The sequence below is a fragment of the Anomalospiza imberbis genome, chromosome 2, assembly GCF_031753505.1.
Source record: "Anomalospiza imberbis isolate Cuckoo-Finch-1a 21T00152 chromosome 2, ASM3175350v1, whole genome shotgun sequence".
NCBI lineage: Eukaryota > Metazoa > Chordata > Aves > Passeriformes > Viduidae > Anomalospiza > Anomalospiza imberbis.
In genome coordinates this window covers 15639003-15654740 of record NC_089682.1, presented here as the reverse complement: position 1 = coordinate 15654740, position 15738 = coordinate 15639003, and the positions used below count along the sequence as shown (strand labels likewise).

Here is a 15738-nt window from a genome sequence, read left to right as displayed (position 1 = left end):
GGGCTGACTGTTCCCAGCTTTTGGCCGGAACAAGATATGGGTCTACAGCTTTTTAAAAACACTCAGAATTTTGATTCTTTATTGAGTCATGCTCCTTACAAATGCAAACTCATTTAGTATTCATGAAGATTAAATTTTCTCAAAACTGTCTGGAGGAATTTTGCACTTCACACATTTTTTCCTCTATGGGTATAGAAGAAAGATTCGTTTCCTCAAGACATTTTAAACACACCACACTCCTGCTATAGCAGTTATAGGTCTTTTGAGAGCAACATTCTGAAATGTACCGAAACAGAATAGCTCAAACAGGGATTAAAAAGAGACCACAACATCAGACTTAATTCAGAAACGGCCTCTCAGAGCTGTGCTGGCATCAAACCAGGATTCTACATCAGAAAGATAGTTAGGGATGATAAAGGGCTGTTAAAACAAAAATAAACAGCTGTGGTAAAATTAACTCCATTCAAAGCAGGAAACAAATTATTTCTAAATAGCTTAAAATGGCAGGGGAGAAAAGGAAATACATTCTAAGGTTACAGAGCTTTCTATTTTGAGCTATTATTTGGCAATTTAATTTTTGTTTTTTATTCTGAATTGCTCTCTCTCCTGACAATTTATGGCCCTGGGCAAAAGATGGACCACTAACACAGTAAAGGCCAGTGGTGTTCTGGTCCTCTAAGCACTTCTCAGCTTTGTTAAGCGATGGCAGCTGTTCAGAGGCACACACCTGAGACAATGCAAAGAATCTCCTGATTTGATATGGCAGCCAGACAGAAACACTGCCAACTGTGTTTAATAGAACAAAGAAATTTTTAAATTAAGCTTATTGAGTTTTTCTACTTTTATGGAAGGGAAGGAAAGCAAGGGGAAACACGATTTTCCTTCAATTTAGAGAATGACAGCATGGAATGCCCGAATGACCGATCTGAATGACAAAGGTGATGAAGTTATACATGGTAATTGCAGTATGTGAGACAGGAACTGTCCTTCTTCCTTTTCCTCATGTACTGATGAACACAGAACAAATACCCACATCCTATAAGGTATTAGTCTTGAGCTTGCTTTCTATCAAAATCCTGTATTTTATTGAAGCCATCCCCAGCATTCCAGTGTCATAAAAAAATCAAAACCAAGAAAATGAAATTGGATTCTAAATACTACTGAAGAAGAAAGACACGGTGATTCTTCTTAGTTTAAAGATTAATAAATTCATTCTTTCAAAATACAAGTTTATGCTTCTTTACCAAGAGTGATTATACATGTACAAATAGCTGAGGCAGACTATGTCAATATTAGTAATTATTTGTTATTCTCAGTCATTCCTTGAAAAAAATGTAACTGTGTTAGCTAAATATTTTGTCATTTGCTTTCAACATGTTCATTTTCCTTTGCATAACAGTTTTTGCCACATAAGAAATGCCCCAAGATTTCTATGCTTGCACAAGTGGTCATGCAAGGGGAAGGGGAGTGGTGCCTGGCCTCATGTAGCAGCATGCATTGAGGGCGATGCAGCACAAGCATCTTCTGCAGCACGAGCACAAAGCCATCAGTACAGAACTCGGTGGCTTCCCCACCTCCCCAGCCACTTCCCCAAGTACTGTAAGAGCAAACAGGAACAAACATTCATTCAGGAGCTCTACAACTGTAGACAACCATTGTCCTCATCATTAGGGGACTATTTTTTTCACCCCCTTACCCAATACAGGCATGTTATCACACGTGGAAGGAGAGGGAAGCAGCCACAGCCAATAGGGTTCTTCACCTGCCACTCACCAAGCACCGGTCTTTTGTGAAACTCATGGAAAACCACTTGGTAATGGGAATCCCAAACAACAGAAGGATTCCACATTTCACTCCAGTCAACATAATTTTCCACACATGGCCCCCAGTCCCATGTCATCTGTACATTTGTTCTCCAGCAAACAGGATGCTAATTTTTAATCATGAAAATTTCTCTCCCACAATTTTATAATTTTTCTTTCTCAGATGTTATTTTTTCATTGCAGCATCTGTAGCAGCTGTGTATTTGATACAAGATCCTTTTTGCAAGCAAGTTGTAACAAGGTGAGGTGAAATACAAAGTTGTAACTGTCCTCTCTTCAGAACTGTTAAAACCACATTTTGCTCATTCATTGAACTTTCCTCACATTCTGACACTCCTAAATGGAGTTTACAACATCATAAATACATCAGCCATACTGACTTCTCAGAACTCTGACCAGCCATAATTACTCAAGAATTAAGGGGAGGGAGACAAAAAAAAAAAAGGGTAAAAATAGCGGTGGAGCAATAGAAAACACAAAACACAATTGAGGTTACTCACGAATGTTTCTGTTTCAACGATCCTGATCTTCTTCCATTATATCTAATAGCTATTACTGACAGCATTGTGGATCCACATACAAGGAAAGAGAGGCAAAGATTTGTCAAATCAAGCATTTTATCTGCACTGTTCCTCAGTTATTGCATCTTTGAAGAAAAAGAAAGCGAAGCAAGAAAGAGAAACTAAATCAGTAAAAATAAATTAGAAATCCAAGAAGCGTTGTTCGTGGAGGAGCAAGAAAGTTGCAGGATGAGAGAAAAGAGGGCTGTGATCAACAAAATGACAAGTTTTTTGTTGCTGTGTGTCACTCTTCTTCCAGCATATGCAGTAGCAAAGATTTCTGACAGCAGGTTGATGAGCAGAATGCCAAAGGAGCTGGAATTGTTGCTGAGCGGAGCCTGGCGTACCTCATGACTAAGAAAGCCATGTCAGCATATAAAGGCAAGGCTGGGTGTTTCTGCAGGAGATAATCTTTCCTATTTCAGTGGAAGGTATCTCTAGAAGCAGTGACCAATTCAACAGCTATTATAGGCCTTGGTTAAGCAAGAAAACATCTTTTAAATGCAGCAGCTGGAAAATGGCTTTCAAAATAAAAGTATTTAGCACTGAGCACTGAGCATGTGTTTGTGAAGTAAAAGCTCTAAGCTTGATTACAAAGTTTAGCAACACTTCATGCAACGTGACACAGGTGAATCCAAGCATTGCCTAGGCATAACTAATCTAAAGTTATTAACTGACTCCGGCTTAATTCACAGAGAAATCAGCAAGCTGAAATTAGAGCAGCTATGAGTTGTTTTAACCAGACATCCCTAAATGAAAACAATTCTGTGGAATGTCTCCAAATGGTTTTCACTGGAGATGTAAGCTCATGGATATTTGCCTAAAATATGGACCATAGAGAAGACATGAAATGGAAGAAGCTGGCTGCACCACCAGTCGGCTTGTTCAGGAAGAGCATGATGAGTAAGTTTGCAGGAAGTGAGCTGTAAATAGATGGAGCAGGGAGAATAAGGGATCCTCCTTTTTGTGTGTTAGTTTAGGCAAGAGCATCTCTGATAGTAACAACAATGCAAACCCTTGTTTTGTCTAAGACTTCCCCATTTGACCTGATTTTGTGTATTACCAATTCCTCAGCCCCAGGTCCAACTCAAAAAGCAACTAACAGGCCATAAGTGTAGCTGGATATCTGGCCTTCTAAGATGCAGCTTTATGGAGAAAGTAACACACCTCTGCAGCATGAAAAAACATGCAAGTCTCAACCAAATGCCAAGGGAGGTAGAATTAAACCTCCAAGTAAACCAACTCCAGGTAGTATAAACAGATATCTTTTATCAGCTTTAAAAACAAAGTTTAGAAGGGTGTTTGCCCAGAGCAATGTGAGACAATCTACTGTGGGTTGTCTTCTTGCAGCTGGTTATCAAGCTTTCCTCTAGACACCCATCCAATCCTGCACTCTGAAATCAGTTTGATGCAATTTCTTTTCTGTGACATGGCACAAGAGTGGGCCAGTATGATTAACAAGAAGAACTAAACGCAGAGCTCTAGCACAACTGGAAAGGTGAGTGAATTCTTCCTGGCTTCAGTTATGCTTACTTTAGATGAATTGAGAAGAGGGGAAGGATGATTTGGCCCTTAATAAATAACAGGCTGGGCAGGGAGATTAGCCTTTTGGAAAACTTTGAAAGGTAATGTTAGGGCAGGACTACCCAATAAGACTGTGCAATTAAAGGCTCCAAAGGCAGACCTTGAATCTGATTTGAAGCTTCATCTTTAAGTCTGAAGTCAAGCATAATGGAAATTAACTTAATAAATCCTTATTATGCTCATCAGATGGGTGGATTAGAGGACATGAGGGTCTAAGAATTCTGCAAGAAGCATGAAGTTTGAGTGATTGATAAGCAGTCATGGAAATAAAAGGTGAGAAGCAGCACAAAAATTTGAAGGCCGCCAGCCACATGGTCTGCTCCAGCCAGAGCAAGGGCTTGGTTGAAGTTTACAAAGAGCTGCAAAATGAATTCTGGCACACAGGGAGATAATTTTCCACAAGGAAATACTCAGAGCTGCACACATTCACATAGATTTTTTTGTTCAAAAAAAAGGATCAGATTTGTTAAGAAAACCAAAAAATGGTGTAAGGGCAAATATCAGAATAGAATAATGTGACTTCAACGGCTTCATTCTTTGCTGTCAACGTGCATAAGACAGAAGTCCTCAGAGACAGAAGACCATACACTCCCACCATGAAGGAGGAAGAAGGGCAGCACAGCATGGATCCTCTCAAGAGAAAGCTCTCTGGGGCAAAAGCAGATGCCAAAGCTTGCACAACATCCTGTTCACCGGAAGACAGGACTGAACACTTTGCACTTAGACACACTAAATGTGAATCTTTTAGCTAGATTTCTCCATGAGGAAACAGGTGGAAGGACAGATTTCTGTCTTTCTTGCTTCCTCTGTCTTGCATCTGATATAACCATTCTCTCTTTTTCTATATTACCAGGGCAGTAAAAGAACATGAAAAGCAGGATGTGCCCTTCTTATAAAAAGCAGAAGCCAAAAACCTGAACATGAAATGAAAACAGCTCTATATCTTTTACTCTCCTTGGCAGGAAAAATGTTTCAGCCAGAATGCTGTGAGTAATAACTGTCAAAGACAGAATGCCAAATGAAGAGCATGCAGTAAAAATAAATCTAAAAATTACAAAAAAAAAACCCAAAAAACCCAGAAAAGTTCAAACAAATCAAAACCCAAAATATCCTTTAAGAAAAGCAAAGCATACTTTATGAGTTCAACAATCACAATGGGAACTTTACTTTTAGAGCAGATTGATTTTTAATTCAAAGATTAGTGGTGATTATCAACGGTCTTCTTGTTTCAGGGGGCAAAAGTCATGGGGCTAAATGGTCTTAGATTCAATCCATAGCTGAGACCAAAACATCCAATTCACAATTTATGGTGGGCATATACACATACATTGTACGGACACAGAACACACACATGCACAGGGGGAACAGGTGCATTCTCATTGCATTAAGGCTGGGCAGTTCATCAGCAGCAAACTGACTTCAGCTTACAGATATATGCATGTAGAGTAGCCAGAAGTGGGTAGCAGTGGCACAATTTACAAGTGTAGATAAATCAAACAAGTTCAGAGGACTGAAGCTATTGCTTGATGATTTTGGAACTCACTGTTATAACGTCTGTAGCTGTCAATCTTTGCCGGTGCCACTCTGTACAGAATTGTCCCTTCAAAGGCAGATTTTCCTGACAGCAGGCAAGAGAAGGAAAGACAAAAAAAAAAAAAAAAAAAAAAAAAGAGAAGGGGCAGGGTGGAGGTAAAGAGATCGAATTATGGTAAAAAGAAGGGAAAGGAAGAGGTTTTAATCTGTATGTTCAGTCACTGACATTTAAAAGCCTCATTAGTAAAATAAGGAGCACATTAACAAACATCTGATTATAAATGAAGTTAAAATATTCTTACTGTATGTATGTCAGATAACAGAATCTCGTGATTTTGCTAAAGCTGTTATTTACAATGTCCAACAGAATGCATTCTTCTTAGGTTTGGTCTGTTGTCCATCAAGTTGTGAGACTTGCAAATAAAGTTATTTGACTGGTTTTTGCAGCCTTGCACAGGGGAATCCTGAAAACCTATTATTACTGCAATGATGTACTCACAGGGGCTCAACATTCCTGCTGCAGATGTAGTGAACTTGAACAAGCACAGCTGACATCCAAACAGTACAATGAAATACTCACATCTCTTTATTGTACCAGGATCCTGTGAGCATCAGAAATACTGCATCTTTCCAAGATCACTTATTGGAAATATTTTGGACATGGGAACTGGTCTTAAACAGTGCTTAGTAGGAAGGATAGGACACTAAAACCTGAATAAATCAGTTTTTCAGCTAAAAGCTTAATCAGGTGTGACATGGCATTGACATTAACAAAAGCAAAATTCTAAAATTAGGAGGGAAAACAGTAAAACTACAAAAACCAAACCTCACTTCTCATCTAAGATAGTTAAGATAACATTTTTATTAAAAAATCCATTAATTTTCTTTTCATTGCTAGTGAGATAGCTCATGCTGTGATATTTAGGACAGAAATTCAAGTGAAGGTAAAAGCATGAGCAGCTGAAGTGTTTTGTGTGTCAGGTTTAAAAACCCAGGCAAGCCCAAGAATATGCCAATGCCAGCTTGTTCCAAATCCCCCATAGGTATACCATCACAAAAATTGATGTCTTTGGTAAAATTTTATAGCAAAATAGCCTGTATATGTGAATTGTTGCAACACAGAATCACACCCAGTTTGGTACCAAAAATGTGTGGGATTTTTTTCTCCTGTATATCATTCTGTTGGACTTTCAGACAATAAAAAACTATACTTATTTATATATTATAATAGCTAATTCTTAGTTTTGTTATTGTAGTTTAATTAATAACAAAGTGTTTCCATTGCCTTGTGTAATAAGGAAGTAAAAATGCAAGAAATCCATTTTTACACTTTCTTTTTACAAGATACCATTAAAAGAGTGCTATTAAAACAGTCAAACATCAACCCACTGCTAAGAGAAAAGTAAGTTAAGCTTGATGACACTGTGGAGAGCCAGAGAAACAGTAATGGAAATCTAAAGTTTTAAGAACTCAAAACAGAGGAGGTTGCCTGGCCGAAGCATCAGCTGATGAGTCTATCAACAGTTCTACCTCCAGCAGCCAGGACTTTTCAGGGGTCATCACTAACAGGTCCCAAAAATAGCTGATAGATACCATGAGGCCCAGCTGCACCTTAGAGAACACACAACAGAGACAGCAAGATACAAAAGGCCACCTTTCAGTGCTGTCATGACACTGCTGTGAACATACTAAATGCTTTTTGAAATAACCTCCTCCATGTGAAATTGTGGTTATCTCAAATATAATTTTTTTGACTACATGTCAACTTTTTGCTTCTCAACAGGTTGTATTGGCAAGAAGTGGTATTGAAAATAGTCTTAAAATTAATACTGTATCTCTGAGAAATATGGAAAATAATCTTATAATCCATGTATCTAATATAGTAATAAATTGATAATGAATACTATGTGTTCATGATGTAACAGTTGGCCCAAGAAAAGCAATATTTTCATTTAAGAACATGCTTTAAAGAGCAAGGAACTGCTGTTTACTCTAAGAGTACCTGATCCTGTCTGTACTTACATTCCAAAATGCACCTTTGAAGACAAGAAATGTGGCAATCACGTTACAGCTGGGACAAATACTTTTAAATCAAACAAACAACCCCCCAGATATTTTGATCTTGCAACAGTCTTGCTTTCCAGCCTGCTGAGCACACACCATCAAGGAGAGGCACAGGTTCCCAACTCTTTCCAAATAAGGTTCAAGCTAAGTCCCATAGTCAGGATTCAGAAATATTTGGCACTTCTAAAACTAGCCCCAGGCATTTTCAAAATGGAAATTTTTGCTTTGAACAAGCTTCTGAGGTTAGTCTATGGCAGAGCATAAAAATAAACCAAGATAATTTCTTCTCGCTGTTTACTCTGATCTGCCATAAAATTTACATGGACACAATAAAACAAATAAAATCAGACATTTTTCTCTACATTGGGGCCACTGTAGATTGTAACAGAAGGACAGAAGAATATGGGATTTTATTAACTTTATTCCTAAAAAGCCAAGTTATGTTATTTTGGTTTTCTGTATTTCTTTTTCTTTGAGTTCACCAAAATTATATTTGCCCTTCAAAAATTCTCTTTATAGATAGTCAGTAAAATGTGATTTAAAAATCAAGTTTAATTAAATTTAACCAAGACATTAAATTTAATTATTAACATAAAAATATTTGTGGGTTTGCCCAGTGCCAGTTCTCCACATATCCTGTGCTATTTTCCCAGGTCTCACAGTAAATCTGCCAAGTATTACCTTATTCATTTTACAAGTTGGGCTATACAGTTCAAGGCTGCTGCTCAAGATTGCAGAGCCAAACCCTGACCCTTTCTAGGCTCCTCTGAATGCTGCACAGAACCTCAGGGGCTGCCCAAGGTCTGAGTTCCATGCCTGGGTACAACCCTTCACCCAAGTGCCAACTTCATAATCTAGAATTAATATTCAAGGATTCCACCTTGCAAAGTCCTGTGATAGAGATGCACTCAAAGTTTCCAGAGAAACAAAAAGGAGTTACTGCAGTTTTAAGGTGCTGTCACATCTTGTCATCCATGGAGGAAGGAGCTGATCTAGAGGCATAAATACACACCTTTCTGAGATGTAACTAGGGCATTGCAACAGTGCTACTAGCCTGATGGCCAAATCTTCCAGGGTTTACTTGTTTATTTCTTATTTTATTATGTTTTCAGACTAAACATGGAATGAGATTATCATTCCCAGTCAGTTGTGTAAACTTGTTGAAATTTTTGCAATCTGATTACAGAGATTTTCAAATCCAGATATTCAGTGTGCCTGAATAGAGCCTCATGAAGCACTATGTGTTGGAGAGCAACAGCTGTATCAGTCACATAAACCACATACAGAAAAATTTTAATTGATGTGTATTTCCCATAATTCTCCTAAGGGAATGCAATTCTTAAACTGATAGTTTTACTTGAAGAAAAAAAAAATTAAAAAGTTAAAATCCCCATAACGATCTCAGCATTCCTTCAGTCACTGTCTCTCTCTCAGAGGTTTACAGTGTTCTTTTGTTTTATAGGTATATCTAATAGCTTCTCATCTTAGATAGCCCCAAAGCACCTCCAAAGAATTAAATTAAATACAAGAAAGTAGGAAACCCATCTCCCACCTACAGTTACTTTCAATTTATTTAAAGATGCAAAACCGATATTTGTGTTACTGCTGCCTTCTACATAAAAGTATCACAGCTTTGGATTCCACTGATAGTCAGAACCGCACACAAACCCAAGACTGAACAAAGCATGGGCCATAATGGACATCAAGAGTTAATGCTTTGTGGCTGCTTTTGCACACTCCAAAGTATGTTTTTGTTAAAAGCCATTTTTAGGATGCTTATTATGAAGTTAAAAAGTACCAAATTACCTGAAAAGAAAGAATACTCATTCATTAATATAGAAAAAATTGGGATATTCCATTCTGAACATTATCACCTACCTTGTTCACTTATGTAGCACCAAACACTACAGACTCCAGAGCTGAAACTACTCTACTCAATTAGTTCCTCCAAGACTCACTGTGTTTATAATGAACATCATTCATGATAGCATATACAGGTTATAGAAAGCAGTTTGCATTCTCACTGAAACATGCACCTTCACTTAATGACCTTTCTCCCTCTCCATCACATTAAAATTTTAAAGTTTAAAATATGTTCATTCCAGTCTGAAGGAATGTTACATTTAAATATCTTGAACAGCACTGACCACAAGCTTTGGTCACCAGTACACATTCACACATGAAAATGTACTCCATTACAAAAAAATATAAAATATTTTCATAATTGCAAAAGTTAGGGCTTTAATGATCTTATTTTTGTGGTATGGAATAAGGGTGACAAATTTGCCGAAAGTGGAAAAATAAGGAAAAAATAAAAAAGTATTATAATTTTCTACCTTTTATTGACAGTAAACTACAAAGGTTTTGGTAAATTTCAGGTGAAATCAGCATACAAAGATCTTGGTAGTACTTTGACTTCTGTTTATTCAGAGATCTCAGGAGAATGCTACATAGCAATGAACATCTGCAGTGCTAAAAATAGGAAGACCTTGGCAAGTATTTTGGAATTAGCCTGAAATATGCAAATAGAATTGACTTCTTTCTTTTTTTTTTCTCTGAAAATTCAGATTTGATTACTGAATTGGGAAAAAAAACCGTAATAGCTGCTTGAAGAACATAAAAAAACATGAAGACCAACAGCTTTTCATTTCATGTAACAGCACACTTTTGGTTGAGGTTATAGTTATAAATAGGACAACCCACTCCCACGCTTATACTATTGCAAACTTGGTTACCAAACATGCTTTTCACCTGCAGCAGTACTGGCCCACTGTAAATGAGAGAACAAAGTCCATGTCCCAGTTCTGGCCTTTTTCCCTTTGGCTGCTGGGGCAGTGGGTGTCGGAGGTGATAGAAACATGTTCAGCACCTGGAGGGAAAAAGTGCTGCATGTCCCACACCAGTAAATATGAATCCTTAGTCTATTGGAGTTGTTATAGAAAGCATGGCACTTTAATCCCTCCACTTTAAATAAGCCACTTTGTACTTTCCACGTCTAAAGACAAAAAATCTCTTGTAAGGAATTGTGAAATACAAATGCAGTCATCATCATTGCCTTCTCTCTTCTCTTAGTCTCTTGTGACTCAGCAAGTCTTACACAGCTCAGAGAGCACTGACAATGTTGCAACTCAGGTAGCACTGCAGGTATACATAAATCATCATCTGACTCTTTCAGCATAAATTAAGAACATGGCATTCAAAAACACTTCCAAGCAAGAGACAAGAATGTGCTATCCTATCAATGTGTTATGAGCTAAAGACACAAACATACATACAGAACATCAATAATAAATTTTTCCTTACTTGACTTTACTTGCTCCTCCTGTGCTATTCCAACTTCATCAGAATCAGAGAGTTCCTTTATGAAGTTGGAAGGAAACATGCCAGTCTTTCCATTAAGTATACCTTCCCACCAGCCCTCTTCCACCTGCACCGAGACAAAAAAAAAAGGGGGGGGTTTTACATAAGCAACACTTTACTGAGTACCATTATACACATTCAGTAAATTACAGTAATGGCTCTGAATAGTTTATATTAATTAATTTCAGGTATAAGGAGCACATCGCATGGGCTCCAGGCCAGAACACCTCTCTTTTTTTCTTAATAAGTGAAAACAAGAGAGATACATGAACCCATCTGTAAATGTCAGCAGTGCTGATAGCAGTCAGAAGCACAGACAAGCAATAAATAAAAGGATAAAAGAGTAACTAGAGAGCACACAGTGTCTCTACATTTCAATTTTTATGGATATCCATTCAATCAGTAAATTTTCAGTGCATACTGTATGACTATTCAAGACCATCTTAGTGGATGTTATTTGCAGATTCTGTTTGAATTCCCTAAGTAATTAATGGTGAAAGAGAAACACCTACAAAGGGCTACTCAGAGAATCTGATTTAGGTATCTAAATATAATGAAAACATTCTTGCCTTCCCCATCAAAATCAGAAATTTTGTATTTTAGAAATAAGAATGCTGCTACATCATTCATGTATAAATGTAAGAAACCTGTGGAGAACAAAGAACACTACTAATGCATATTTGACTTGAGATTTACGAAGAGGCACTGAAATACATAATAATAATAATGATAGTGTCAGGAGAAGGAAGGACAATACCTAGCCAAAACCCAAGAGAAAATATCACTTTAAAATTGCCAACTCCCTCCTCTATAACCCATTCAGGATTGAATGGTGGTGTCAGGCAGTGAAATGACAGCTCTTAGAGATGCCTTTAGGTTATAATGGCACAGCAAGAAATGACTGATTATATGCATCAGCTAAACACATTCTTGAGAGATAAATGTTTTTCATCTGTCAGACACTGTCCCTTCACTAAAAATATGACAGGAGAGGACAGTGTAGGTCTGTGAAACATCAGTCTCCAATTATGTTTGACTCATCTCTTTCCTGCCTACCCTCCCCCTAGTTATGAAAAGTTAGCTTTACTGTTAAAAAAACAACCCAACACTTTAAATGAAGCTAGCTAATCATTATAAAAAAGTCTGTGAAAAGTCTTTTCACTTACCTGTGAAAAATTTGAGTCCTTAGGAAAGAAATCTCATAATAATACAACCAAATATTTCCTCAAATTATACAGGAATCTGTGCATTTTTTTCAATTTAGCTACAAGAGATATTTTAGCAAAACCCCCACATTTCTTGATCTCACAAGATGAATTTTTGTTTTCATTTCAAAGTGGTTCAGACCAGACTTTCATTTAATCTCAGTATCTGTCCCTGACAAAACTTCCCCTCCTTCAATGGCTCAGTAGTACTGGTAGCAGTAGCACAGTAGCACATCTCTGGGAATTATCTTGCTCTTTTTACTATCCTGCTGCTGCTTGAGAAGATAGAATACATACATATCACTCAACGACTTCAGTAAGGTGGAGCTTTTTCACATCACAGTATCAGTCCCAAAAGGTAGTATTTGCTTTCTTCTCTCCAGATTAATAAAAAGCAATATGGAAAACTGAAACTGCATGATACACAGCACTCAGACTCTACAAATTATATCTCTAAAGATGAATTGATATAAATGTTATATTCCATATAAAAATATATTGTTATATAGAAATCACACAAAATGGCCAAGACTCTTTAAGCTATAAAATATTTCCATTTTTCTAATGCAGTATTCTCATGTGGCTATATTGATTAGAGCTAAATATTAAACCGTAACTGCATTAGCTGATTGACCAGAAGATTAATGAGAGGATTTACACAGTTCCCAAGATCCCTGCTTTGCAAGATGCTGAAATTACTTTACAAATAATGTGACCAATATCCTTCAGTTCCATCTTTTCCTCAAGTAATTTTCACTTGCTTACTTCTTCCAGAGTAACACTTCAGAGTTTTCTTACAGTTAACATTAGCACTCTTTATGCGATATGTTGATCTGTGGATCTCTATGTATGGAAGTAAATATATATAAAAATCTCTAGACAGCTAAATCTAAATTGCACATGAATATGCTCAGATCATTCATTAGCTTATTTGAAGTTTTTCAGCTGACTGAAAAATTAATTGTCTGAAAATACCATGTTGTATAAAATAATTCTACAAATTCAGAAAAAATTCTAAAGCAAAACCCAGGGGTTTCTTCCAGAAGGAAAATGCAGAAACATGTTGGCAACACATTAGAGATTGAGGTCAAACTGGGCCTCCCAAAGATTTATTAGGAAATTTTCATCAAAAGTATCAAAAGCTTTAAGTATTTTAAACATTAAAGCTACCTGCTACATATCCTTAAGCCTCAAAACACATCAGCTAGAGATTAATGCATACAATATAAGACACTAAAATACCTCCAGGATTTAGTTATCCTGAACTGGGGCATTCCATTACCATATGGTTTGAAAAGTTGCAGTAATTCACAGCCAATATAACCTTACAAATGAAAATCCATTATTCATGGGGGGTAATCCATCTGGAGGCACGAACTCAATAAAATTTGTTACCATGCTATTAAAACAAAGTGCTTTCAGAATTTATACGTTTATGTCCTGATTTATGCCCAGCATTCATGTGCTGAACCGAACAATCTAAAAAGAGGAGGGCTTCATTTAGCAGTCCATGTCCCTATGCTGGAAAAGAAGTTCTACCAGCAGCTACTTCCAGAAAATCTAGGACTGCCACAGCTACTTGCTTACACCTTGCTATATAATTAATAGGCTAAAGCTGTTGAATGATTAAAATGTTCAGCTCTTTGGATTCACTGACCTGAAGTGTATTTCCAATAAATTCCTCTATTGGCCTGTTCCACAAGATGTTCTACAACCTGCAGATTTGCTGATTAGGCTGACAGATTACTCACAGCTTAGCTAAGGCAAATGAGGGAAGCTCTGAGTTAGGAAAGGTTTCAAATGGAAGAAAGTCTCTCTGGATCATAACAGAGTCTTTCTGAGCTGTTGAAACTAAAACACAGTCCCAGGAATAAAAGCAATGCCAGAAGCAGGCAACAGGAGAGAGAGAAGCTCAAGGTCAACAGATTTTCTTTTGCTTTGAGAGAACTAGAGCACAGAAAGCAAAGGAAAAAGCTCCCTTCTTTTATAAATTCTAATGGAAAACACTGAGCTCAAAGAACAAAAGCAATCACATGTTGAAAGGAAATTAAAAACACAGATTCCCAAGAGGCAAAATAAACAAATCACATCCACTGCCAATGGGAAAATAAATTTTGGAAGCAAGACTTCAAGAGAAGATGGTGCCTACAGTGCCACTTGATGGCTTATTCTGGGAGTGCATTATAAGAGAGAGCCATGCCTCTGAGGTGTCAGCCATCCCTTGGGATTCTGATACAGCAGAATATATCTGGAAACTGTTTGATAACTCAGGTGCAGAAGGTAAAAATTAAAAACTGCATAAGTACTTTGTACTAGGGAATCTTTTCAGCTTCAGGGTTCTTTATTTTAAAGTGTCAAAATGTGCTTTGGGAATTTTTGTGTGCTTGATTTTGTGGTTTGGGTTTTCATTGGGGTTTTTTAATATCATCTTCTAAACAAGAAGCTAAGGGACTGTGAAAACAATCATGTAGAACTTGGATGACCTTATATGGACTCAGCAGTACTTGCACCCTTATTTCCCAAAAAAAAAAAGTCCCCTACCACATGAACTAACCAAATAAGAAGTTGTCATAGAAATCCTTGTGAACAACCTGTGTAGAGGAGAATCTGGAAAAACTGCCACAGCATCCCACAGAAAAGTAATTGAGAGATGTGAAACCCCAGCATTCATTCCCAGCTGTTTTCTTGCAATTTATACATCTCTAGATTTGTGGCACCGACCATTCCCTCACTACTGTTAAATATTCATTCCCCTTTCAACTCTGCAGATGCCAAAAGAAGTCACTGTAAGAAAAGTCCAGCTCAATCCCCAGTTGATCTTGTTCTTGGATATGGTTTACATCACTTTGTCTGAAAACAAGACCAAAAAACACCCATCCACTAATCTTGCAAATAAGAGGCAACAGATTTGTCAAAATTCAGTTTGCATTTTTATATCTTCAAAACAGGTGGGATTTGATCAGGTAATATACAGCAATGTTACCTAAAAGTCAAAGAATAAGCTCAGTGGTATTACAGAAGGTCTCAGTCAAAGGCTTGTGAGCTTAACTCCAGCACTACACATTGCCAAAAAGCTATCTTAGCAGGAGGAGGCCAAAAGGTATATAGCAGCGTAGTGACAGAGTAATCCCAAATGCAAGCAGCCTCAGAACTCTTGAATGACATGCCAAATGTCCTTACTCTCATGCTACAGGTTAATTATCTGGCATCCCATGAAAGTGTAAGGGTGAAACATAATTGGAATTCAGATATCTGCATTTAATAAGACAATTAGTTACAGTTGCATTTTAGAACAACTGTAATTAGAGTTAGAGCTAATGAGGTAGGAAAATGACAAGCAAAAAAGCTATCAATCACACAATAAATGTGAACATAAACAATGATGAAAATGCTTCTCTTGTTAGTTTTAAATGTACTTTTAATTTAAGTCTGTTAATTAATGTCTCATGGGTATCAGTGTCTCTGTAGTTATGGAAACCTATTTTAATGACAATCATTTTATCTATTGTGTTGAATGTTTGATCTTGTTATAATTAATTTCTAACTGCTTAGGACAAATAGGAAGGAACTGTGAATTCGGAACACACACAACCTCTAAGGATATCCATC

The 15738-nt window shown here is 37.2% G+C and overlaps 1 protein-coding gene across 8 annotated transcripts in view; it reads right to left on the bottom strand.

The window, feature by feature from the left end:
• SH3KBP1 (SH3 domain containing kinase binding protein 1) overlaps positions 1-15738 on the bottom strand; it is a 211899-nt gene that overhangs the window by 87275 nt on the left and 108886 nt on the right. For 5 of the 8 annotated variants that reach the window (XR_010995877.1, XM_068179919.1, XM_068179921.1 and 2 more), the window contains 2 exons: positions 10868-10991; positions 5511-5585 (listed from right to left, as the gene is read on the bottom strand). Coding sequence is in view for 7 of the 8 variants with exons in the window: in XM_068179919.1 (XP_068036020.1) it covers positions 5511-5585; positions 10868-10991 (199 nt within the window). In the remaining variant the exon portion in view is untranslated. Of the gene's footprint in view, positions 1-5510; positions 5586-10867; positions 10992-13880; positions 13973-15738 lie in introns of those variants that run through there. The other 3 variants (XM_068179924.1, XM_068179925.1, XM_068179920.1) reach the window with 3 other exon arrangements.